The sequence below is a fragment of the Chiloscyllium punctatum genome, chromosome 33 (genome assembly GCF_047496795.1).
Source record: "Chiloscyllium punctatum isolate Juve2018m chromosome 33, sChiPun1.3, whole genome shotgun sequence".
NCBI lineage: Eukaryota > Metazoa > Chordata > Chondrichthyes > Orectolobiformes > Hemiscylliidae > Chiloscyllium > Chiloscyllium punctatum.
Window position 1 is genome coordinate 6014770 of NC_092771.1, and position 25303 is coordinate 6040072.

Below are 25303 nucleotides of genomic sequence, written 5' to 3' on the forward strand. Positions count from 1 at the left end.
TTTGGGAGATTAAGTAATAATAACATTGTATGGTGCCAATGAGTCCATCAAACAAGAGAGAATCCCACTGTTGCCCCTTGATGCACAATGCCTTTACCTTCGCTGAATTTCCTACCATCAACATCCTGGAGTGTACAACAGACCAGAAATGAAACCTGGCCGACCACATAAATACAATGGCTACAACGTTCTGCAGTGAGTAGCTCACCTCCTGAAATCTCAAAGCCTGCTAGCCATCGACAAGGCACAAGTGAGGACTGAGGTGGAATATTCCCCACTTGCCTGGATAAGTGCAGCCCCTACAACACTCAACCCTATCAATGACAGCACTAAAGTGAGGTCAGCAGATGTTGGAGATTAGAGTCGAGAGTGCGGTGCTGGAAAAACACAACATGTCAGGCAGCATCGGAGGGGCAGGAGAATCGACATTTTGGACAAAAACCCTTTAACAGGAATGAGGCTGTCAGCCAAAGGGGTGGAGAGAGAAATGGGAGGGGGGGGGGGGGAAGGCAGCTGAGAGTGCGATAGTTGGATGGAGGTGGGGGGTAATGGTGATAGGTCAGAGAGGTGAATGGAGCAGATAGGTGGGAGGAAGATGGACAGGTGAGACAGGTCATGGGGACGGTGCCGAGCTAGGAGGTTGGAACTGGGGTAATGTGGGGGGAGGGAAATTGAGGAAACTGGCAAAATCCACATTTCAACCCCAGGGCATGAGTGTTCTGAGGCAGAAGATGAGGCGTTCTTCCTCCAGGCGTTGGGTAGTAAGGGAATGGCAATGGAGGAGGTCCAGGACCTGCATGTCCTCGGCGGATTTGGGGGTGGGGGGGGGGGTGGGGAGAGGGGTGGAGGAGTTGAAGTGTTCAGCCACGGGACAGTGGGTTGGTTGGTGCAGGTGTCCAGGAGATGTTCTCTGAAATGCTCTGCGAGTAGGCGTCCTGTCTCCCCAATGTAGAGGAGACCACATCGGGAGCAACGGATATAGTAAATGATATGTGTGAAAGTGCAGTTGAAACTTTGATGGATATGGAAGGCTCTTTTAGGGCCTTGGACAGAGATGAGCGGGGAGGTGTGGGTACAGGTTTTGCAATTCCTGCGATGGTGGGGGAAGGTGCCTGGTGGGGAGAGTGGGTTGGTGGGGGGATGGGGCATGGACCTGACAAGGGAGTCGCGAAGGGAATTGTCTTTATGGAAAGCGGATAGGGATGGGGAGGGAAATATAGCCCTGGTGGTGGGGTCCGTTTGTAGGTGGCAGAAATGGCAGAGGATGATGTGATGTGTACGGAGGTTGGTGGGTTGGAAGATGAGGACCAAGGGACCTGTCTTTGTTGTGATTGGAGAGGTGGGGTTCAAGGGCAGAGGTGTGGGAAGTGGATGAGATGCGTTGGAGGACATCAACCACATGGAAGAGGAAAATTGCCATCTTTAAAGAAGGAGGCCATCTGATGTGTTCTGTGATGGAATTGGTCCTCCTGGGAGCAGATGCAGCAGAGGCGGAGGAATTGGGAATAAGGGATGGCGTTTTTACAGGAGGAAGGGTGAGAGGAGGTGTAGTCCAGGTAGTTGTGGGAGTCGGTGGGCTTGTAGAAGATGTCTGTGTTGAGTCAGTCACTGTTGATAGAGATGGAGAGATCCAGGAAGGGGAGGGAGGTGTCTGAGATGGACCAGCTGAATTTCAGGTTGGGGTGGAATGTGTTGGTGAAGTTCATGAACTGTTTAACCTCCTCGTGAGAGCACGAGGTGGCTCTGATCAGTGTAGCTGAGGAAAAGGGGGGAATGGCACCGGTGTAACTCCGGACGATGGACTGTTCTGTGAAACCAATTAAGAGATAGGTATAGCTGGAGCCCATGCAGGTGCCCAAGGCTACTCCTTTCATCCCTTGGCTCACAGCCTCATTCCTGATGAAGGGCTTTTGCCCGAAATGTCGACTCTCCTGCTCCTCAGATGCTGCCTGACCTGTTGTGCTTTTCCAGCACCACACTCTCGACTCTATCAATGACAAACTTGCCTGATCAACACTGCATCTATCATCTTCCATGTTCAGTCCCACTGCACCGAAACACAGGCGTGTCCTACCTACAAGGTGAACTTTTGCAATACACTAAGACTCCTTCAATAGCACCTTCCAAACCAGCAACCTCTGTTATATAGAAAACAAGGGTAGCAGATACATAGGAACACCACCCCCTGCCAGTTCCCCTCCAAGTGCCTCACCATCCAGACTTGGAAATATATCGCCACTTCCTCAATGTCGCTGACTCAAAATCCTGGGGCACCCCTGCAGCACTGTGGGTGCTCCTTCTACCCAAGGGCTACAGAGGCTGAAGGTAGCACCTCATCGCCACCTTCTCCAGGACCATTAGGGATGGGCAATAAACACTGGGTTAGCTGGCAAGACACACATTCAGTGAATAAAAAAACATCAACCTTTGAACTCTTTAATCACAACTTTTATTTACTTTCAAATAAAAATAAAATACTCGGATCTAAAACCGATGTCAATCCAACTTGAGTGTGTTCAGGTCCAATTCTCCACGAGGTGATAGGTAATAGATAGACCCAAGAACAGGGTAGCCACCTGGGGCCAGGCTGACAGCACTGCATGATTCTTGCCTGAAAGTTCAAAGAGAGGTAATGTTTAGCTCAAGATTCTTTCTTCCTCACTCCAACCCCACCAACCGACGATACTGGCTTTGGCAAGGAGTAATGGCCACATCGTGAGAATGAGCTTAAAGAGGATGTGCCTGAGCTAGCGGTGAATTGTTAACTCAGATGTACCTCTCTGCTCCTGGTGGATCTCCCCATCATACTGTGCAGTGCTGACAGCTCGCCTCTGCTCTGGGCTCAGCTTCTCGTACTGTTTGCTGGTCACAGCGGATGCCTGGGCACTGCTCAGGGATGACAGCTGATCGGCATTGAATACAACCTATTGGGGGAAGAGACAACTGAGAAACCTTTTGTGTATTCATCACCAGACAGGGTGTAGGAGGCGACTGGATGACTGGGGATGATTATCAACTTGGAATTTGAAGCTCACAATCAATCAGCACGGAAAGAGACCATTCAGCCCAGATTCCAATGCTGGCTGTTTGACAGATCTATCCAGTTATTTCCATACCCACACCTGCTTCTATCTCTATAATTCTGCATATTCTCCCCTTTCCAGAATGCATACAACTTCCATTGGGAAGTTATTAATGAATCTGCTTTCACTGCCTTTTCAGGAATGCAGCAACATGCTGTATAGGTCAAAGAATCACTGTCACCTCCACCTCTCAATCTTTTGCAAGTTACCAATGAATGGATCAGCCATTTGGTACAGAGATGAGGAATTTCTTCTCTCAGAGGATTGAGAATCTTCAGAATTCCCCACCTGAGAGAGCTCAGTTATGGAGTACATTCAACATGGAGGTTGAGAGAAATGTTGGGCATGAATGAAATCAGGCGATACAGCAATAGGGCAGGAAACAACCGAGTTAGATCGGCCATGACTTTCTGGAATAGTGAACTCAGGCTGCACCCCCCCCCCCCCCCACCACCACCCACCCCGGCTTCACTCTATTTTTGTTCACGTGTAGCATCACTTAAAAGATGTTATCATATTGTGGATCTTGCTGTGTGCTAGACTAACTACTGCATTTCCTACAATACAACAGCAACAATTCTTCAAAAGGACTTCATTGACTGTAAAGCAATTTGTGGTATCCTGACATCACCAAACGAGGGGCTAAATAAATGCAAGTTTCCTCTTTTGCTCTCTGTACCCAATGTTATTGCAATGGAAAGCGAGTTTAGCATTTGAAGACTTACTGCAAATTTGCTCGGGACAATGAGCGAGATGGCTGAAGGTGTGAGACCTTCAATCTGTTGCTCCACTAGCGATGACAATGTGACATCAGGTAGTCCAGCTGTGAGAGAAAACGATCCAATGGGTTTTCTCAGACACTGCATAGTATCATACAACACACAGCCCATAAACTGGACTGACAACAATGAACATCATAAATCAGATTGGCTGTGTGTGTATGTCTGTGTGTCTGTGTACGTGTGTGTCTGACTATCTGTCTTTGCGTCTGTGTCTGTGTGTGTATCTGTTTGTGTGTGTGTGTGTGTGTGTGTGTGAGATGAAGAGCTTATGCTGGAAGTGTGTGTGTGTGTCTCTCTGTCTGTCTGTCTATTTGTCTGTGTGTGCGCGCCTGTCTACGTGTCAGTGTGTCTCTCCCTCTGTGTAGTGTGTGCGTCTGTGACTGTGTGTGCATCTGTATCTCTGAATGGTGTCTGTATGTGTGTCTGCTTCTTTATGTCTATGTGTCAGTGTGCGTGTGTCTGTGTGTCTGTCCATATCTGTCTGTGTGTATCAGTTTGTCTGTCTGTGTGTCTGTGCTTGCCATGCACCATAAACCATTTGAAGTAAGGACAGGATAAGGCCATTCAGCCCATTGAGCCAACTCAGCCACACAACAGCACCACGGCTGATCCAACATTCCTCACATCCATTTTCCTTCCTCTGTAACCCTTGATGCCTCAACTGATCAAGAATTTCTCAGTCTTAAATATACACAAGGACTCTACCCCCACAGATCTCTCTGTGGCAAGGAGTTCCAAAGACACACAACCCTCTGAGAGAAGGAATCTCTCTTTACCTCAGTCTTAAATTGGTGCCCCTTTATCTTGAGACTGTGCTCTCTGGTCCTGGACTCTCCCATGAGGGGGAGCACCCTCTCAGCATTGACCCTGTCAAGCCCCTTAAGAATCTGATACATTTTAATGAGATCACCTCTCATTCTTCTAAACTCTAGTTAATAGTCTCAACCTGTTTGGCTTTTGCTCATAAAACCATCCCTCCAGACCAGGATAATGAAACAAAGAGCTGTGGATGCTGGAGATCTGAAACAAAAACAGAAATTGCTGGAGGAACTCAGTAGGTCTGGCAACATCAGTGGGAGGAAAGCAGAGTTAGCTCTTCAAGTGCAGTAACTCTTTATCAGAGCCCCTCCATACTAGGGATCATTCTAATGATCCTTGTCAGAACTGCCTCTTCTAAACTAATACATCTTCTTAAATAAGGCAACCAGAACTACTCCCAAAACTCCAGCTATGGTCTCCCCAGCATCTTGTAAAGTTCCCTATTCTTACCCTCCAACCCCCTTGAAATAAAGGCCAACAGCCCATTGGCCGTACAGTTTACCTGCTGCCCATGTGTGCTAGCTTTCTGGGTTTTGTGAACAAGTAACCCCCATCCTGCCAAGTCTCAAGTCACCAATAGGCTGTTGCAACAAAATGATCATTTCCAAAGTAACCGAAGGAAATCACTTTGGGATGTCCAGAGGATATGAAATGCAAGCTGTTCCGTTTCCTCCTTAAATTTTTTTCAAATAGTTGCTTGCCCTTAGCAATTTCAGACTGAGAAAGCAGTGGGACTTGAGGCTGAAGCAGCAGAAACCAGCTCAGAAAGAGCTCATTTCTCTCTGACAAATCCTCCCAATGTTGGCCTCACCATGGTAAGTCTTGTAGATATTTTCTCAGCAACCTGTTCATGGATGTTAGTACACACAGCTCTGATGTAGGTGGGACTTGAACTGGGCCTCCTGGCCCAGACGTAATACCACTACCACTACCCCTTGTGAGATCACCCTGATGACACAGTGTCAGAGTTCAACTTGTTGCAGCCCAGCAACCAATCCACACAAACACACCATCATCCATTCCAGAAAGAGGAACAGGCCACACAATAAAAGCATGATTGATGTGATATTAACCTCAACTCTACATTCCTTCATCCCCCCCATCAATCTTTCATCCATTTCATGGGCAATTAGGAATGAGTAACAAGTGCTGGCCTTGTCAATGACATCCACATTCCACAACAGGAGAAATGGATAAGATTCCAGCTGGCAGGTGTCTGAAATGGACAACATGAAGCTTTATCCTGTTCCTCCTCAAATTCCCGCTGCTTCGTCCAGTATCAGGGAAGCAGCTTCACTCTATTACCAGGCCCTGGCCACCCCCTCAATGACGAGAACTGAGCAGGGCCCTTCCCAAACTCAGGCTCCATTCCCAATAGGATGAAGACATTGATCCCATTACCTGCAATGGAGCCAATTTCGGTGAAGATTTCAGGGCCCCAGTTGCTGACCAGCCCGAAGGCCTGGGGCAGGGTGGTGAGATGGGCCAGGGCCTCCAGCTGGGCTTCAGAGCAACTCAGCTTCAAACCCCCAAGGAACAAGACGGCCTTACTGTAATGAAGAGAAGCAGCCTGTGAGCCAGCCAGACACAGCATCTTCCTGTTTTAATTCACTCAAATTAAAATTTCACCAACATCAAACTTTACTCATTTTGTTAAGAGCTAATCAAGGTGAGGGGTATGAGGAGTGGTTAAAATCTCACTTTCAAGCTTCAGTGCCTTATTAAACACTCCCAGGACAGAGACAGCACGGGGTTAGATACAGAGAAAAACTTCCTCTACTGTTCCCCACTCCCAGGACAGGGACTGCACAGGGTTAGATACAGAGTAAAGTCCCCGTCAAACACTCCCAGGACGGGGACACCATGGAGATAGAGACATTGTAAAGCTGCCTCTAAACTGTTCCCCATCAAACACTGCTGGAGCAGGATTGGATATTTTGTTCCCAGTGTGGTTAGTGTTCAATTCTGCAACAGTGTACTGCCACAGGGCAATGGGAGCTTGGTGTCAGATCAAGGGAAAGGAAGAGTTTGGTTGGTGTGTTCAGTGCTGATCCAGAGGGGATGGATGTGATGTTGCAGTCATGAACAATGTGGGGCGTCTGGTATTTACCTGCCCCTCCCAATCCCAGCCTCAGTTTGTGGAGAACGGGTTAATCTGTTAAACTTCCCTTTCAGCTCTGTCAGCTGAGTGACCCTTCACCCCAGACGGCAGACAGTCGTGGAAGGAAGATTGAAAAGAACAACAAAAAAAAACACCCTTCCAACCAGTGAGGAAATTGAAGTTGAAATGATGAATTGGAACATGGTCCCCGCTGTTCCCTTCTTCCTGACCTGAACTCCTCAGGATTGATCCTCTCGATCTCCGTGACTGCCATCCCACAGATCAAATATCCCAGTGCGGTGAGGGTCGTGGCATCGAGCTCTGACACGGACTGCCCGCTCTGTCGGAGGAAGCTGCTAAATCCTGCCCTTCTCTAGAAAACACAAGCAGGTGCAGTGTTCAACTGATCAAACATTGTGCTTCACCCCCTGAGAAGGCAAGGGCTGGCATTTGAGTTTGAGACATAAGGGCTGCCTCTGCGAGTTTGTTTAAAACCCAAAGCTGTGTATAACCTCTGTCACCGTGAGACTTGAAGCCGGCTCCTGCCGGGAGGAGGTGTTTTTGTCAGCTGCACCTCGGTGAGAAGTATAGAGCCAGGAGGTCCATCTCCTGGGACATGACCCCACAATCCAGGGGATGACTCTCTCAGTGCCATGCTGCAGGTGTGCTGCATTGCCGGAGGTACCATCCTCCAGCTGAGGTGATAAACCAGGGAACCTTCAACCCTGGAGACAGTAAGGACTGTGGATACATGAAGTCGGACTCAATAGATGTGAAGCTGGAAGGGCAGGCAGCATCTGAAGACCAGGAAAGAGACCATTTTGGGCTAAAACCCTTCATCCTGATGAAGGATTTCATCCCAAAATGTTGACGTTTCTGCTCCTCGGATGCTGTCTAACCTGCTGTGCCCTTCCAGCTTCACATCCATTGATCCTTCCGCCCTTTCAGATGGCAGGTATGATCCCACGGTGCTGCTCTGAAAAACAGTGGGGGAGGTCTCCCTGACATCCAGGCCAAATTTAATGCCTCAACCAATACCAAAATATCTCATCATTGGAGTTTGTGGGATCTCCCTGTGCACCAGCTGGCTGCTGGGTTTCCTGCTTTACAATGAGGTCTACACCTCAACAGGGTTTCATGGGTTGTATCAATGGAAATGTCCCATTCAAACCCTTTCTTTCCATTCTTGCTCAGCAGCAGGAGCTCAGAAATGGCTGGACTGTATCCAGTTCCTTCTCCTGGCTCCAGTCAGGCAGGATCTGAAACTAAACAGCAGCTTATCACCTCCCTCACAAACAGCTCGGAGCATTGCAAATCCAATTAATTAGCTTCGAAATGAAACATCTGCAATCGAGGCAAATGTAGCCGTCATGTCGAGTGCAGCAAGATCCGAGGATCAACCTGGAGCTAGGAGGAGAGGCTGGTTAGGCTTGGGTTGTTTTATCTGCAGCAGAGATGGTTTGTGGGGGGGGGGGGGGGGGGGGGGAGTCTGATAGAGGTGTGCAAGATGATGAAGGGCAATGACAGGGGGGATAGAAAGCAGCTGCTTCCCTTAGTCGAAGGGCCAATAACAAGGGAGCATAATTTTAAAGTGAAAGGCAGAAAGTTTATAGGGGATTTGAGAAAAAAAAAATTGCTTTCACCCAGAGGGTGTTGGAGGATCTGGAATACACTGCCTGGGAAGGGAGTTGAGGCAGGAAACATCACAACGTTTAAACAATACTTGGATGAGCACATGTAATGTTATAACATTCAAAGCTGTGGGCCATATGCTGGATTTAGAAATTTTCTTGTCAGTGTAGACTCAATGGGCTGAAGGGCTTTGTTTGGACAGTTCTAGGAGTCTATGAATGGTCAACTTCATGATTTCTTTGTGAAGTTGGTTGCAGGAGGGAATTTTGGTGAGGACTCCAGGAAAAGCTTCAAGTCTGTTCAATAACAGGGCAGCATTTTTAACGTCCACTTGATCAGGCAGACAGGGGCTCAGTCAAACATCTCAGTCTGATTTACAGTGACCGCTGACAATGCAGCACTCCCTCAGGGTAGCTTCTCAAGTCCTGGTTTAAGATCTCGACCCAAAGGCTTTTAACTGAAATAAAGTGAGGACTGCAGATGCTGGAGTACCAGAGTTGAAAAATGTGGTGCTGGAAAAACACAGCAGGCCAGGCAGCATCCGAGGAGCAGGAGAATCGACGTTTCAGGCATAAGCCCTTCTTCAGGAATGGAGAAGCCCTTCCTGAAGAAGGGCTTATGCCCGAAACGTCGATTCTCCTGCTCCTCGGATGCTGCCTGGCCTGCTGTGTTTTTCCAGCACCACATTTTTCAACACTTTTAACTGAAACACAAGAGTGCTGTCAGGAGCAGAAATTAGGTCATTCAGCTCCACCCCGCAATCATGGCTGATAAGTTTCTCAAAACCATTCTCCCACTTTCTCCCCATAACCCTTGATGCTCAAGAACCTATCTATTTCCATCTTAAATACACTCAATGGCGTGGCCTTCACAGCTTCTGTGACAATGAATTCCATAGATTCACCACTCCCTGGCTGAAGAAGTTTCTCTTTATCTCCTTTCTAAAATGTCTTCCCTTTACTATGAGAGACTCCTTCCTTGGGTCCCAGTCTCCCCAACCAATGAAAACATCTTCCCAATATCCACTCTGTCCAGACCATTCAGTATTCTGTAAGTTTCAATTAGAGCCCCCCCCCCCAATCCTTCTAAACTCCATCAAGTATAAACTCAGAGTCCTCAAACGTTCCTTATACGTTAAGCTTTTCATTCTCATGAACCTCCTCTGAACACGCTCCAGGGCTAGTATTTCCTTCCTGAGATATGGGAAGAGAGAGGGCAAAAGAGAAGGTTAACCCTACCTGTTTTTCACTCCATTCGCCCACCTCTCCCAGGAAGGCCAAAACTGCCAAGTCGGAGAGATCCAGGTTTTGGAAATCTCGATCACTGAGCTGGGTGACAGCGCGGCCCATCTGTAGGAGCTGCCACAGTTTCATTAGTCTTAGAGAGCCATACAACTGGGGAGAGAGAGAAAAGAATCAGTTTCACTTTCCAGTTCATCAACAGCACCTCCTGATGACTGCGAACCCCCTGGCAGCTTTTGCAAGGCAGCAACACTAATCTCATGCCCGAAACATCTATTCTCCTGCTCCTTGGATGCTGCCTGACCTGCTGCGCTTTTCCAGCAACATATTTTCAGCAGCACTAATCTCCCATTCAGGGTCACTCCCCCCATCCTGATCTGGAGACTGTATACTGACTATGTCCTCGATTGACACTGCTTCAAAATCCCACAAGTCACACAACACCAGGTTATAGTCCAACAGGTTTATTTGAAATCACAAGCTTTCAGAGCACTGCTCCTGGTTTCACCTGACAAAGCAGCAGTGCTCTGAAAGCTTGGACTAGAACCTGGTGTCGTGTGACTTCTGACCTCGTCCACCCCAGTCCAACTCCAGCATCTCCACCTCAAAATCCTAAAACTAACTTGGAATTTACGTAGGAACAATAGGCCATTGATGCTGATCTCCAGCATCATTCCTCTAGAGTTGGTTTCTGATCACCTTAGCTGCAACACATTGTAATTGCGGGTGGAGAGATGGATAGAATTTGAGATTTTGATCCCCCTTTCCATGAGAAAGGGTTTCTTGATGATGCTCCTGGATGGCCTGGTTTAAGCATCAGCATTTTGGACCCCCTCTTACCTTGGGGTACACCTGCCTGAGGAAACAGCTTCTGTCTATCCACCTCGCATCTACTCCTTTAGTAATTTAAACACCTCTGTTAACTGAAATGCATTCACCTTGAATATCCGAGGAAACTCTGCAAGTCCTGTATTGCGCTGTAATGTTCTATGTTCTATGTTCCATGCAACTTGCCCTAGGACAGTGACCCTTGGTTTTCCTGGTAAGTGTTCATTGCAGCCCCTCAAAGACCAATCTACCCCCTGAGTGAGGTGAGCCAGACAGAACTGGGTTCCACTGGGTTCTGTGCCCATGAGGCACAACGAAGGTAGCAGCTGGGATATTGGTTCCGACATGGACTGGAGTCAATGGAGTTGCTCCTGGTTGGGTAGCACTGACCTTTCCCAACTGTTACAATGTTCACTCAGTATCATCCATCGGATCTCTGTTTGGCTAACACTATTCCGGGTTTGTGCTACACCGGAAATCCATTAGGCCCCAGTTAAAGAAAAGATTACCTGCTGCTTCTTAAAATGAAACTATTCAGTACTTTAGGAATATAAACTGCTAGAGCTAAAGCACAACATTTTGAGTAAACATTCCTCCTCTTTAAGGCCCCTTGACACAAAACAGCCAATGGCTGTCTGATAAATGGAGCCTCTCCCTTAAGGGGAGAGAGAAGGGTTTCGCTGGAAATGTTCCTATCTCGACATTCCTGAGGATCACTGTCGCCAGTTTATCACCAGGAATCACAGGATAATGGATTCAAATTGGACTTCCTGTCATTTTGAAAAGTCAATATTTGCGCTTTTGGTTCCAAGAAATTGGACACGTTGCACGAACAGTGAAATCTCTCAATCTCACTGTCACAGCCACAGCGCTGACCCGGTGACCAACACAGAGCCATGAGTACATGATAATGATGCCAGGATGAGTGAGTGCAGGAGCGGGGAGCAACGTCACAGTCTTAGCAAGTAATGGAGCACGTTCGAGTCAGCAGATGGCCAAACTCTGCTCCTGCCTCATGTCCTCCCTTGCTTGGTTCATAAACATTAGGAGCAGCATTAGGCCATTCAGCCCATCGTTGCTGCTCTGCCAGTGGAGGCTGATCTCGTCTCGGCCTCAACTCCACTTTCTTGCCCCAGTCTCCATAACCCTCCAATCCAGCACTAATTAAAAACCTGTTTGTCACCTCCTTAAATATACACAAAGTCCCGGCATCAACTGTAGTCTCAGGGAATGAGTTCCACAGATTCACGACCTTTTGAGAGAAGTAATTTCTCCCTATCGTTTTTAGATCTGCCACCCCTTATCTTAAGACTATAACCTCTAGTTGTGGATTGCCGCACATGAGGAAACATCCTCTCTATCTCCATTAGCATCTTACAGACCTCAATTAGATTTCATTTCATTCTCCTAAACTCCAGAGTACAGGCCTAAACTGCTCAATCTTTCCTCAAGACCATTTTTTCATCTCTGGAATTAATCCAGTGTCCTTTCGCTGAGCTACCCCCAATGCAATTACATTCTCTGTCAAGTAAGGGCACATTCCCCCTCCCCTCACCCAGCAACCTTTAGCACATTGACCTTGATTGCGATTGAGACTCTCACATTCACTGCAAAGCTCCTCCACATCTACCTTTCAAAACTTGCTTCCTCCACCAAGGACCTCAATGAAGAGGAAACACTGAGTTATTAGTAAAGTACCTGGGTTCAAGAGATCCAGGCTAACACACTCAGGATACAGGGTCAACTCCCACCATTATCGCTGGTGGGTGGGTATGTGTGTGTGTAAAATATATACATATATATATACACACATGTGCGTATAGGGAGATGGCAGGGGATAGAGTGGTGTTCAGACCACAATCAAATAAACATTATCTTATTTTTGATTATTCAAAGGATACTGGGAAAGTGGAGATAAGATTGCAATCAGATCAGCCAAAGGATCACCAAAGATCCTCAGCCAGCACCTTCCAAACACACAGCCATTTCCATTTAGAAGGACAAGGGCAGTAGATACATGAGAACACCACCCCCTACGAGTTCCCCTCCAAACCCCTCACCATCCTGACTTGGAAATAAATCACCATTCCTTCAGTGTCGCTGGTTCACAATCCTGGAATTCCCTCCCTAAGGGCATTGTGGGTCTACCTACAGCACATGGACTGCAGCGGTTCAAGAAGGCAGCTCACTCCCACCTTCTCAAGGGACAACAATGGACGGGCAATAAATGCTGGGCCAGCTAGAGATGCCCACCTCCCACAAATGATTAAATTAAAAAAGCTACAAAGTTGATTGAATGTTTGGGGGGGTGAAGGTTTGGGAGAGTTTGGTGGGGGTAGGACTGGTTAAAGAAGCTGCATGGCCTGTTCCTCCTGTTCAATCCCCTGTTAGTATGGATTCTGAGCTACTGCTAGATTCTGTGGTTTCTCCACTTACCTGCTTGGTCTTTGTGAGCAGGATTTTCAGGTGCTCTGCCGACAGATCCCGATCGCGAGTGAGAATTTCCAAACAGTCGGCAAATTCATTGTCAGCCATAGCAGCAAGCTGACTGCTGCTCCAGGCCATTGGAAATGTGGCTCTGATGTCAATGCAGTTTGGGATACCATCTACACAGGGAGCACAGGGAATATCAGCTTTTCATGTCTCAAGATTTCCTAGGCACTACCTTAAAAACCACTGCCATCCAGAAGGACAAGGGCAACAGATACATGGGAACACCATTCCCTGCAAGTTCCCCTCCGAGCCACTCACCATCCTGACTTGGAAATCTATTGCCGGGGTGGGAGGGGTACAGCACCGTGCCTGTCTCAGGGCCTCTGTCGGGTACAGGCACTGCACCTATCTCAGGGCCCCGGGGCGGGTACAGGCACCGTGCCTGTCTCAGGGCCCCTGGCGGGTACAGGCACTGCACCTATCTCAGGGCCCCTGGCGGGTACAGGCACTGCGCCTATCTCAGGGCCCCGGGGCGGGTACAGGCACCGTGCCTGTCTCAGGGCCCCGGGGCGGGTACAGGCACCGTGCCTGTCTCAGGGCCCCTGGCGGGTACAGGCACTGCACCTATCTCAGGGCCCCGGGGCGGGTACAGGCACCGTGTCTGTCTCAGGGCCCCTGGGCGGGTACAGGCACCGTGCCTGTCTCAGGGCCCCTGGCGGGTACAGGCACTGCACCTATCTCAGGGCCCCGGGGCGGGTACAGGCACCGTGTCTGTCTCAGGGCCCCGGGGCGGGTACAGGCACCGTGTCTGTCTCAGGGCCCCTGGGCAGGTACAGGCACCGTGCCTGTGTCAGAGCCCTTGGCGGGTACAGGCACTGCGCCTGTCTCAGGGCCCCTGGCGGGTACAGGCACCGTGCCTGTCTCAGCATTTCGGGGGGGTACAGTGGTTGCGTCTTTACCTCTTCGCTTCTTTGTGATGCTCTTGATTGCTGTGGTTACCAAGCTGAGCCGCTTGCTGAGGAGGGCTGTGTGTGCAGACTGACTCTGCTGCTCCTGACAGACCCTGCCGATGTCACTCACTCCCCACCGGCCCTCACTGAGGAGGGCCAGCTCCACCACTTCAGCTGTCAGCACCTCCTGTTGGGAAAGAGAGGGAACTGTCAAGGATAGCTGCTTCTTTCATTCTTTCGCTGGGTGTGGGCATCATTGGCCCAAACCTAATTGCCCAGACAGCAGTTGAGAGTTGCTGTGGCTCTGGAGTCTAGGCCAAATTAGACAAGGTTTCCTTCCCTAAAGGACATAGTGAACCAGATGGGGTTTTCCCCTGACAATCAACAATTAGAGTCTTAATTCTAGATTTTTATTGAATTCACATACTGACACCTATCACAGCAGGATCCAAAGCTGAGTCCCTCTATATTATCTGGGTCTCTGGATTAACAGTCTAGCAATAACACCACAGGCCATCAACCCCCTTTAAATTCCAGTCCTTTGGAAGTGAAGACCAGTTACTATGGTAACCTCAAATCTAAAAATAAGAACGTGGATATCTCCAGAGCATTTCCCAGAGTACAACCCAAAGCTCTTCACAGAGAATGATGTGCAGCCACTCTTGGAGAGTTTAAAATATAGCAAGCAGCCTGCGCACAGCAAGATCCCAACATCCACAATGTGATCATGACCAAATAATAATATTTTGTTGGCAACAATTTTAGAGAATAGATATTGGTCAGGTCTCTAACAGTACGGCACTCCCTCAGTACCAACCCCTATGACAGTGCTGCACTCCCTCAGTACTAACCCTCTGACACTGTGGCATTCCCTCAGCACCAACCCTCCGAGAGTGTGGCATTCCCTCAGCACCAACCCTCCGAGAGTGTGGCACTCCCTCAGTACCAACCCTCTGACAGTGCGGCACTCTCTCAGTACTAACCCTCTGACAGTGCAGCACTCCCTCAGCACTGACCCTCTGACAGTGCAGCACTCCCTCAGCACTGACCCACTGAAAGAGCTGTGCTCCCTCAGTACTGAACCTCCGACAATGCAGCACTCCCTCAGGACTGCTCTGGGAGTTTCAATCTGAATATTGAGCTCAAATCTCTGGAGTGTGGAATTGAACTTACAAACTATTGACTCGCTAAGAGGGCGAGTCAGAGCCTTGGCTGATCCAAAGGGGAGGAGGGTATTGGGAGGAAGTTACATATAGGGGGAAGTAGTCACACGCAAGGTGGTTTCTGATGGGTATCAATCAGGGTAGGAAATAACTTCCAGGGCCTAAAAACAAACTGTGGCCCCACCAAACCAGGTGCCAGCCAAATCCAACATGGATCACACTAAAAATAAACCCTGGGGTGCCTTTGTTTGAAGCAAACCCACACACCTACCAAATGCCACTGCAAGGGATTTTAAGCTCATTTCCTAAAGCAGCATTAACTTGCCATAAAATCCTGCCTTTATTGTTAAAAAATCACCCTCGTTCACAGCAGCAATTATCAAACAAAATCTAACACTGAGTATGGTGTGAAGATAACCAAATGTTTTGTCAAATAGATAAGCTTTAAAAAGCATCTTGAAGGAGCGCAGGCAGAGAGAGAGAGAAAGAGACACAGGCAATCTGCCCTTGCAGCAGTCCTCAGACCTCTGTCGGTATTGCTCATACCCAGAGTTCAAACAGTTGCCATCGGGCTGCTCACAAATACACAATGAAAAACTTTTTAAAATTGCCTGCGAGTCGGCCGTGTTGAGCTGCCTTCTTGAACCATTAGATACTATGGAGGTTAGGTACAGTCACAGTGCTGTTAGGACTAGGTTAGCTCAGGAATGAAGAGCTCACGGTCAAAACATCAACTCTCCTGCTGCTCGGATGCTGCCTGACTGGCTGTGCTTTTCCAGCACCACACTCTTTGACTCTGATCCCCAGCATCTGCAGTGCTCCCTTTCTCCTCCCTAGGTTAGCTCAGTCAGTTATAGAGTCAGAGATGTTCGGCACAGAAACAGAGCCTTTGGTCCAACCCGTCCATGCTGACCAGGTATCCTAAATAATTTTAGTCCCATTTGCCAACATCTGGCCCATATCCATCTAAATCTTTTCTATTCATAAACCCATCCAGATGCCTTTTAAATTTTGTAATTGTACCAGCCTCCACCTCTTCCTCATTCCATACGCATACCACCCTTTGTGTGAATACGTTACTCCTTAGATTCCTTGTAAATCTTCCCCATCTCACCTTAAACCTTAATTGGATGGCTGCTTTGTAATGCAGAGGGACACTGTCAGTGCGCGTTCAATTCCTGCATTGCCTGAGGCATGGTGACCAGAGGTTAACCTCATCACCAGTCATCACTCTCTCTCTCTCACTCTCTAATGAGTGAGCAGCCCATTGATTTCTGGTACTCAGGAGATTTTCACGAGGAAGAGAGTTCTAGGATTGTGACCCAGTGACACTGAAGGGACGGTGATATATTTCCAAGTCAGTGTGGTGAGTGGCATGGAGGGGAAATCACAGGGGATGGTGTTCTATCTATCCTCTGGCCTAGTTGGTAGAGGTCATAGAAAGTGCTATCAGTGGAGCCTTGGCGAGTTACTGCAGTGAATGATGTAGTGGTAATATAACTGGATGAATAATCCAAAACCCCAGGCTGATGTTCTGGGTTGGCATGGGTTCAAACCCCACCAGGGCAGATGGTGAAATTTGAAATTAAAAGCTAGATTGATGGGAACCATATAACCTTGACTGAGGGTCACAGAAACTCACCTGGTTCACTCACACTCTCTCCTCCCATCATTACCTGGTCTGGCAGCATCAGGAGGTGGTGAAGTCAACGTTTCAGGTGTAACCCTTCTTCAGGCCCGGGGATGGGTGTTAGGGTGTTCCCCTTACACCCACCCCCAGTCCTGAAGAAGGGTTACACCTGAAACGTTGACTTCACCACCTCCTGATGCTGCCTGGCTTGTTGTGTTCTTCCAGCCTCCTGCTTGTCTACCTTGGATTCCAGCATTTGCAGTTCTTTTGTCTCATCCTTACCTCGTCTGGCCTACATGTGACTCTAGACCTACAGCAATGTGGGTGATTCTTAATTGCCCTCTGGGCAATTAGGGATGGGCAATAAAGGCTGGTATGGCATTGATGCCCATATTCCATATTTTAAAAAAGATGGCACAAACGCTGCCACCACACATGGTGGCGAGGGAGTAATTGTTGAAGTTGGTGCATTGGACACATTTACTGAAAGAGCTGAAATTCAGCTTAAAATCAAACCATTTTTATCCTTCCTATTCCAGGGAGCCAGGCTTAGGTGACCTCTACCTTTGGTAGTTTGTGAATATCATCAGGTGAGAGGATGAAGACAAGTCTCCCCACAGACTCCATCTGCTGCACAGTCCAGCCAGGAGCAGCCCTACAAAACAAAACACAATAGTGTCAGGGTCTGGGTTCAAATCTTTCCATCTGTTAGCTCCTCCAGCCCCTACACCCCTCCATACCTCTATAGCCTCCTCTTGTCGCTACAACCCTCCAGGTTCCGTGCACTCCTCCAATTCCAGCACCTTGCACTCTCTCCGATTTTAAAAACTCCATCTTTGGTGGACATGCCTTCAGGTGCCTGCACCCCAGCCCGAGAATCCTCTCCCAAAACTCTCCCCATCCCTCTTTCCTTCATTAGGCTACTCTCCATAAAATCCCATTGACTAAGCCTCTGGTCACCTGTCCTAATATAGTGACATGGGGCTCAGTCACAGTTGAGAACCCAGTCCTCAAAGGCTGCTCAAGGTGTAAGAGGTGCTATGTAAATGCATGTTGTTGCAGTGTTGGCCTCAGCAATGGACTTGAAAACCAAAGACTGAGAGTCTCCTTGGACATGAGCCTCCTTCACAGACTCCGGCAGCTGTGATCCATGCTCTCAGTGACTGCTCACATTTCAATTTAATTTTTCTGAGTCACCTACCCCAGCATCTCACTCCTGGTCAACATCCAACCAAACGCGTTCTTATTTTCCTCAGGGATACAGTAACCTTTCACCTCATCCAGCCGTTGCACCAGCTCCTGGGGGTTGATTTGTTTGATCAATGTTTCATCAATAAAGGCAACCAGGGGGCCCAGGCTATCCAAAGTCTCTCCTGAAATTTCATCACTCGGCCCAATCCCCTGTCAATGAGCGAACAGACATTTTAATCAAAGGTTCAAATATCCAGCAGCATAAATTGATCATAGAATATCCCTACAGTGTGGAAACAAGCCTTTCAGCCCAACGGCTCCACACTGACCCTCCGAAGAATAACCCACCCAGACCCATTCCCCTACATTTAACCCCTGACTAACGCACCCAACCAACACATCCCTGAACACTATGCACAATTTAGCGTGGCCATTTCACTTAACCGGCACATTTTTTGGATTGTGGGAGGAAACCGGAGCACCCGGAGGAAACCCACGCAGACACGGGGAGAACGTGCAAACTCCATAGTCACCCAAGGCTGGAATTGAACCCAGGTCCTTGCCGCTGTGAGGCAGCAGTGCTAACCACTGAACCACCATGCTGCCCTAATCTTGACACAAGAACAGAAGAGTTACCCATTTCTCCCACACTCTCCCCCATCACTGACTCTACCAGAAGATACTGAGAGGGGGGCAGAAGTGGGATAAAGCACAGCGAAAGCAGTCAACAATGCTTCCAGGAAGGAGGGGATGAGAGGAACTTACCAGAAGCTGCAGAGCCTTTTCGGCCAGAAAGCTGCGTTTATGAGGCAGCAGGGTGAGCAGACGGCTGGTACGTCTTGTCACATGATCCAGGATGGTTCGTATGGAGTCATTCGGAAAACTGGTGAAGAATTTCAGGCTGAGACCATGGAGGCAGAGAGAGAGGGATTCTGTTAGCTGTGATTGGAGCCTGCATCTGGGTGAGTCAGTACATCCAGCTGTGCAGGGACCATCTTGTGCTAACCAGGGCCAATGCCGAGCCTGGCTCGACAGGGCCCTCTGGATTTGACAAGCTGCCCAGTGTCTGGGTGTTAATGGATAGTATGCCTGCCTCAGAGTCAGAGGCTATGGGTTCCAGACCCACTTTGTTGCCTGGACTACAGCATCCAAATTGACCCTCCGGGTGCAGACCCCAGGCTGTGGGGCAGGAGACAGAGTCAATCACTCTGCCCCCCTCCAAACACCTCACCCTGCCCCTCCCCCACCCCACCCCCAAACACCTCACCCTGGCCCTCCCACACCCCACCCCACCCCCAAACACCTCACCCTGCCCCTCACCCATACCCACGCACCTCACCCGACCCCTCACCCACACCCCAACCCCAAACACCTCACCCTGCCCCTCCCACACCCCACCACCAAACACCTCTCCCTGCCCCTACCCCATCCCATCCCACCCCACCCCCAAACACCACACCCTGCCCCTACACCACACACCCTCAAAAACCTCACCTTACCCCTCCCCGACAACTCACCCTGCCCCTCCCCGAAACACCCAAACACCTCACCCTGCCCCTACTCCACACACACCGAAACACCTCACCCTGCCCCTCCCCAACACCTCACCCTGCCCCTACCCCACACACCCTGAAACACCTCACCCGGCCCCTCCACCACCCCACCCCCAAACACCTCACCCTGCCCCTACTCCACACACACCGAAACACCTCACCCTGCCCCTCCCCAACACCTCACCCTGCCCCTACCCCACACACCCCCAAACACCTCACCCTGCCCCTCCCCAACACACCCAAACACCTTTCACTGCCCCTCCTCCACACATCCCCAAACACCTCACCCTGCCCCTCCTCCACACATCCCCAAACACCTCACCCTGCCCCTCCTCCACACACCCCCAAACACCTCACCCTGCCCCTCCTCCACACACCCCCAAACACCTCACCCTGCCCCTCCTCCACACATCCCCAAACACCTCACCCTGGCCCTCCCACACCCCACCCCACCCCCAACCACCTCACCCTGCCCCTCACCCATACCCACACACCTCACCCGACCCCTCACCCACACCCCAACCCCAAACACCTCACCCTGCCCCTCCCACACCCCACCACCAAACACCTCTCCCTGCCCCTACCCCATCCCATCCCACCCCACCCCCAAACACCACACCCTGCCCCTACACCACACACCCTCAAAAACCTCACCTTACCCCTCCCCGACAACTCACCCTGCCCCTCCCCGAAACACCCAAACACCTCACCCTGCCCCTACTCCACACACACCGAAACACCTCACCCTGCCCCTCCCCAACACCTCACCCTGCCCCTACCCCACACACCCTGAAACACCTCACCCGGCCCCTCCACCACCCCACCCCCAAACACCTCACCCTGCCCCTACTCCACACACACCGAAACACCTCACCCTGCCCCTCCCCAACACCTCACCCTGCCCCTCCCCAACACACCCAAACACCTTTCACTGCCCCTCCTCCACACACTCCCAAACACCTCACCCTGCCCCTCCTCCACACATCCCCAAACACCTCACCCTGCCCCTCCTCCACACATCCCCAAACACCTCACCCTGCCCCTACCCCACACACCCTGAAACACCTCACCCGGCCCCTCCACCACCCCACCCCCAAACACCTCACCCTGCCCCTACTCCACACACACCGAAACACCTCACCCTGCCCCTCCCCAACACCTCACCCTGCCCCTACCCCACACACCCCCAAACACCTCACCCTGCCCCTCCCCAACACACCCAAACACCTTTCACTGCCCCTCCTCCACACACCCCCAAACACCTCACCCTGCCCCTCCTCCACACATCCCCAAACACCTCACCCTGCCCCTCCTCCACACACCCCCAAACACCTCACCCTGCCCCTCCTCCACACATCCCCAAACACCTCACCCTGCCCCTCCTCCACACACTCCCAAACACCTCACCCTGCCCCTCCTCCACACACTCCCAAACACCTCACCCTGCCCCTCCTCCACACACTCCCAAACACCTCACCCTGGCCCTCCCACACCCCACCCCACCCCCAAACACCTCACCCTGCCCCTCCTCCACACACCCCCAAACACCTCACCCTGCCCCTCCCCATCACACCCAAACACCTCACCCTGCCCCTCCCCAACACACCCAAACACCTCACCCTGCCCCTCCTCCACACACCCCCAAACACCTCACCCTGCCCCTCCTCCACACACCCCCAAACACCTCACCCTGCCCCTCTACAACACACCCCAAACACCTCACCCTGCCCCTCCCCAACACACCCAAACACCTCACCCTGCCCCTCCCCAACACACCCAAACATCTCACCCGGCCCCTCCCCAACACACCTAAACACCTCACCCTGTCCCTCCCCCACTCCAACCCCAAACACCTCACCCGGCCCCTCCACCACCCCACCCTGCCACTCCCCAACACACCCTAACATCTCAACCTGCCCCTTCCCAACCCTCCCCCAAAGAAACCTCACCCTGCCCCTCCCCTAAACACCTCCCTCTGCCCCTCCTCCACACATCCCCAAACCCCTCACCCTGTCCGTCCCTAACACACCCTCAAACACCTCACCCTGCCCCTCCTCCACACACACCCAAACAGCTCACCCTGCCCCTCCCCAACAAACCTAAAACACCTCGCCCTGCCCCTCCCCAACAAACCCAACACCTCACCCTGCCCCTCCCTAACACCCCCAAACACCTCACCTTGCCCCTCCCCAACACACCCCCAAACACCTCACCCTGCCTCTCCCCCACCGCAGCCGCAAACACCTCAACCTGCCCCTCCTCCATGCACCCCACCCTGCCCCTCCCTCCACACACCCAAACACCTCACTCTGCCCCTCCCCAACACACCCCACCACTCCTCCATACACCCCCAAACACCTCACACTGCCCCTCCCCAACGCACCCAAACACCTCACCCTGCCCCTACCCCACACACTGAAACACTTTACCCTGCCCCTTCCCAGCACCTCACGCTGCCCCTCCCTAACACACCCTAAACACTTCACCCTGCCCCTCCCCAACACACCCAAACACGTCAGCCTGCCCCTCCACCACCCCAACCCCAAAACATCTCACCCTGCCCCTCCCTAACACACCCAAACATCTCATTCTGCCACTCCCCATCCCTCCCCAAAAAATCTCACCCTGCCCCTCCCCCACACACCTTTCCCTGCCCCTACCCAACACACCCCAAACACCTCCCCATGCCCCTACCCCACACACCCTCAAAAACCTCACTGTGTCCATACCCCACACACCCCCAAATACCTCACCCTATCCCTCACCAATACACCAAAACACCTCACCCTGCCCCTCCTCTACATCCCCAAACACCTCACCCTGCCTCTCCATCACCCCACCCCACCCCTCCTCCACACACCCCCAAACACCTCATTCTGCCCCTCCCCAACACACCCTAACACCTCACCCTGCCCCTCCCCCACCCCACCCCCAAACACCTTACCCTGGACTTCCTCCACACACCCCCAAACACCTCACACTGCCTCTCCCCCACCACACCACACCTCACCCTGCCCGTCCTCCACACCTTCAAACACCTCACTGTGCCCCTCCCTAACACACCCAAACACCTCACCATGCCCCTCCTCCCACCCCCAAACACCTCTTCCTGCCCCTCCCCAACACTCCCAAACACCTCACCCTGCCCCTCCCCCACCCTACCCCCAAACTCCTCACTCTGCCCCTCCCCCACCCTACCCCCAAACACCTCACCCTGCCCCTCCCCAACACACCCCCAAACACCTCACCCTGCCCCTCCCCAACACACCCCCAAACACCTCACCCTGCCCCTCCCCAACACACCCCCAAACACCTCACCCTGCCCCTCCCCAACACACCCCCAAACACCTCACCCTGCCCCTCCCCCACACACCCCCAAACACCTCACCCTGCCCCTCCCCCACACACCCCCAAACACCTCTCCCTGCCCCTCCCCCACACTGCCCCAACACCTCACCCTGCCCCTCCCCCACACATACCCCAACACCTCACCCTGCCCCTCCCCCACACATACCCCCAAACACCTCACCCTGCCCCTCCCCCACACATACCCCCAAACACCTCACCCTGCCCCTCCCCCACACATACCCCCCAACACCTCACCCTGCCCCTCCCCACACATACCCCCCAACACCTCACCCTGCCCCTCCCCACACATACCCCCCAACACCTCACCCTGCCCCTCCCCACACATACCCCCAAACACCTCACCCTGCCCCTCCCCACACATACCCCCAAACACCTCACCCTGCCCCTCCCCACACATACCCCCAAACACCTCACCCTGCCCCTCCCCACACATACCCCCAAACACCTCTCCCTGCCCCTCCCGCACACATACCCCCAAACACCTCACCCTGCCCCTCCCCCACACATACCCCCAAACACCTCTCCCTGCCCCTCCCCCACACATACCCCCAAACACCTCACCCTGCCCCTCCCCCACACATTCCCCCCAACACCTCACCCTGCCCCTCCCCCACACATTCCCCCCAACACCTCACCCTGCCCCTCCCCCACACATTCCCCCCAACACCTCACCCTGCCCCTCCCCCACACATTCCCCCCAACACCTCACCCTGCCCCTCCCCCACACATTCCCCCCAACACCTCACCCTGCCCCTCCCCACACATACCCCCCAACACCTCACCCTGCCCCTCCCCACACATACCCCCCAAACACCTCACCCTGCCCCTCCCCCCTTTCCCCAGATCTCCTAATCACACCATCCACTCCAGGTGGGTGGGGGAGATGGTGTGTGACTGAGATGTGCTCGAGTTGGAAACACAGTGGAAATATCAAATACTTGGGGCATGGGATTTATGTGAGAATGGTAATGTTTATGAGAGGTTTGTAAAGCAAGTTTGTGTTTTACACAGGGGGTGGTAGGTGTCTGGAACACATCTGCCAGGGAGGTGGTAGAAGCAGAGACAACAGCAACATTTAAGAGGCATTTAGACAGACACATGAACCAGCAGGGAATAAAGGGATATGGACCACGTGCAGGCAAAAGGGATTAGTTTAGAATGGCTTCGTGGTTGGTGCTGACCAGATGGGCTGAAGGGCCTGTTCCTGAGTACTGTTCTCTGTTCTATATGTTTTTAGAAAGTCTGCATTTATATATCACTGCCTCGCCCAACCTTCCCATTGAGACCAACAACCACCTTGAAGCTCTCTCCTAACTCAGCCACACATGAAAGCCAACACCTTTTTCACCATAACCACTGAGTGGATCATATTCAACATCATAAAGTACAATAAATAAGGTGGTTTGCAGCAATGGTCCCCACACTGAGGAGCAGTTTGAACACCAACACTTTCATATGAGAAACTAGTGATACTGACACAAACACAGCTTCAAGACGGAGCTTGGTCAGTGTACGATGGGGTGGGAAGGATCTGTGAGAGGACAGGTTTACTTGGGAAGATGCAGATTGTGGAGACAGTGTCAGTGTGGGTCTGAGAGATGATTGAGACAGAGTTAGAAAGGTCCAGAGATGTAAAAGGGCATCGAGAAGGGAGAACAAAATGCACAGCCACTCACGGTAAATTGACTACCATCTCCAGACCCACGAGGAGAATATCGTTCTGGGAGATTCCTGGCCTGAGATCTAGCTCCTTGACAATGCATTTTCGCTGGAAAGGTAAAGCATAACGATAAGCCATTTGGTTAGAAAGAGACACAACAAGGAAAGAGGGATTGTCAGAAATTCCTGGAGGGAGACAGGGAGGAAGTAACCAGGACCTGCATCAAATTGCTGGACTGCCCTTTACAAGCCCCTCCTGAAGTTGACAGCCATTGGCTTTGTACCCCCAGGTCTGAGGAGGTAATACGTCTGCCTCGAACCCCAGAGACTGGGGTTAAATTCTCCCTTTAAAGCTCCGAGTGTCACATACGGACTAACCCTCCAGCGCAGGCCAGAGGGAGTGCTGCACTCTCAGACGTGAGACTTGAAACTAAGTGCCTTATCAGACCATTCAGCGTCTCTTCTCCCACAGCCCAGCAATCCAATAATGAACCAATTTCACTCAGAAATTAATTATTGAATTAGTTTCCACCATCCCTTCAGGCAGCACGATCCAAATCAGAACATTAAAGCAACTTAGCACCCTGCTGTTTTATTTCTGACAATGATCTGAAATCTCGGAGTCTCTCTGGTTACTGGAAGCAATTTGCCCTCGTCAAGTCCATTAAACTCCTTATGTAATTTGATTTATAAATAAGCTTTTTCAACATCTAAAAACCTCCTGTTCCAAGGAGAACAGGCCTTGTGTCTCCATCCTGTTAGGATTTGGAATACTGAGTACAGTTTTTGTTTTGATGGTTAAGGAAGGATGTATTTGCACTGGAGGGAGTGCAGCGAGATTGATCGCTGGGAGAAATGCGCATTATATT

General features: G+C 51.2%; 1 protein-coding gene across 1 annotated transcript in view; it reads right to left on the reverse strand.

Moving 5' to 3' along the window:
• Positions 1-2483: 2483 nt before the first annotated feature.
• LOC140458326 (stereocilin) overlaps positions 2484-25303 on the reverse strand; it is a 65607-nt gene continuing 42787 nt past the window's right edge. Inside the window, exons 17-28 of the mRNA XM_072552715.1 lie at positions 24452-24543; positions 18619-18754; positions 17864-18063; positions 17227-17317; positions 13879-14056; positions 12923-13092; positions 9656-9811; positions 7016-7158; positions 6086-6234; positions 3809-3906; positions 2777-2924; positions 2484-2611 (exon numbers count right to left, since the gene is read on the reverse strand). Of these exons, the coding sequence (XP_072408816.1) occupies positions 2517-2611; positions 2777-2924; positions 3809-3906; positions 6086-6234; positions 7016-7158; positions 9656-9811; positions 12923-13092; positions 13879-14056; positions 17227-17317; positions 17864-18063; positions 18619-18754; positions 24452-24543 (1656 nt within the window). The 3' untranslated portion in view covers positions 2484-2516. The remainder of the gene's footprint in view (positions 2612-2776; positions 2925-3808; positions 3907-6085; positions 6235-7015; positions 7159-9655; positions 9812-12922; positions 13093-13878; positions 14057-17226; positions 17318-17863; positions 18064-18618; positions 18755-24451; positions 24544-25303) is intronic.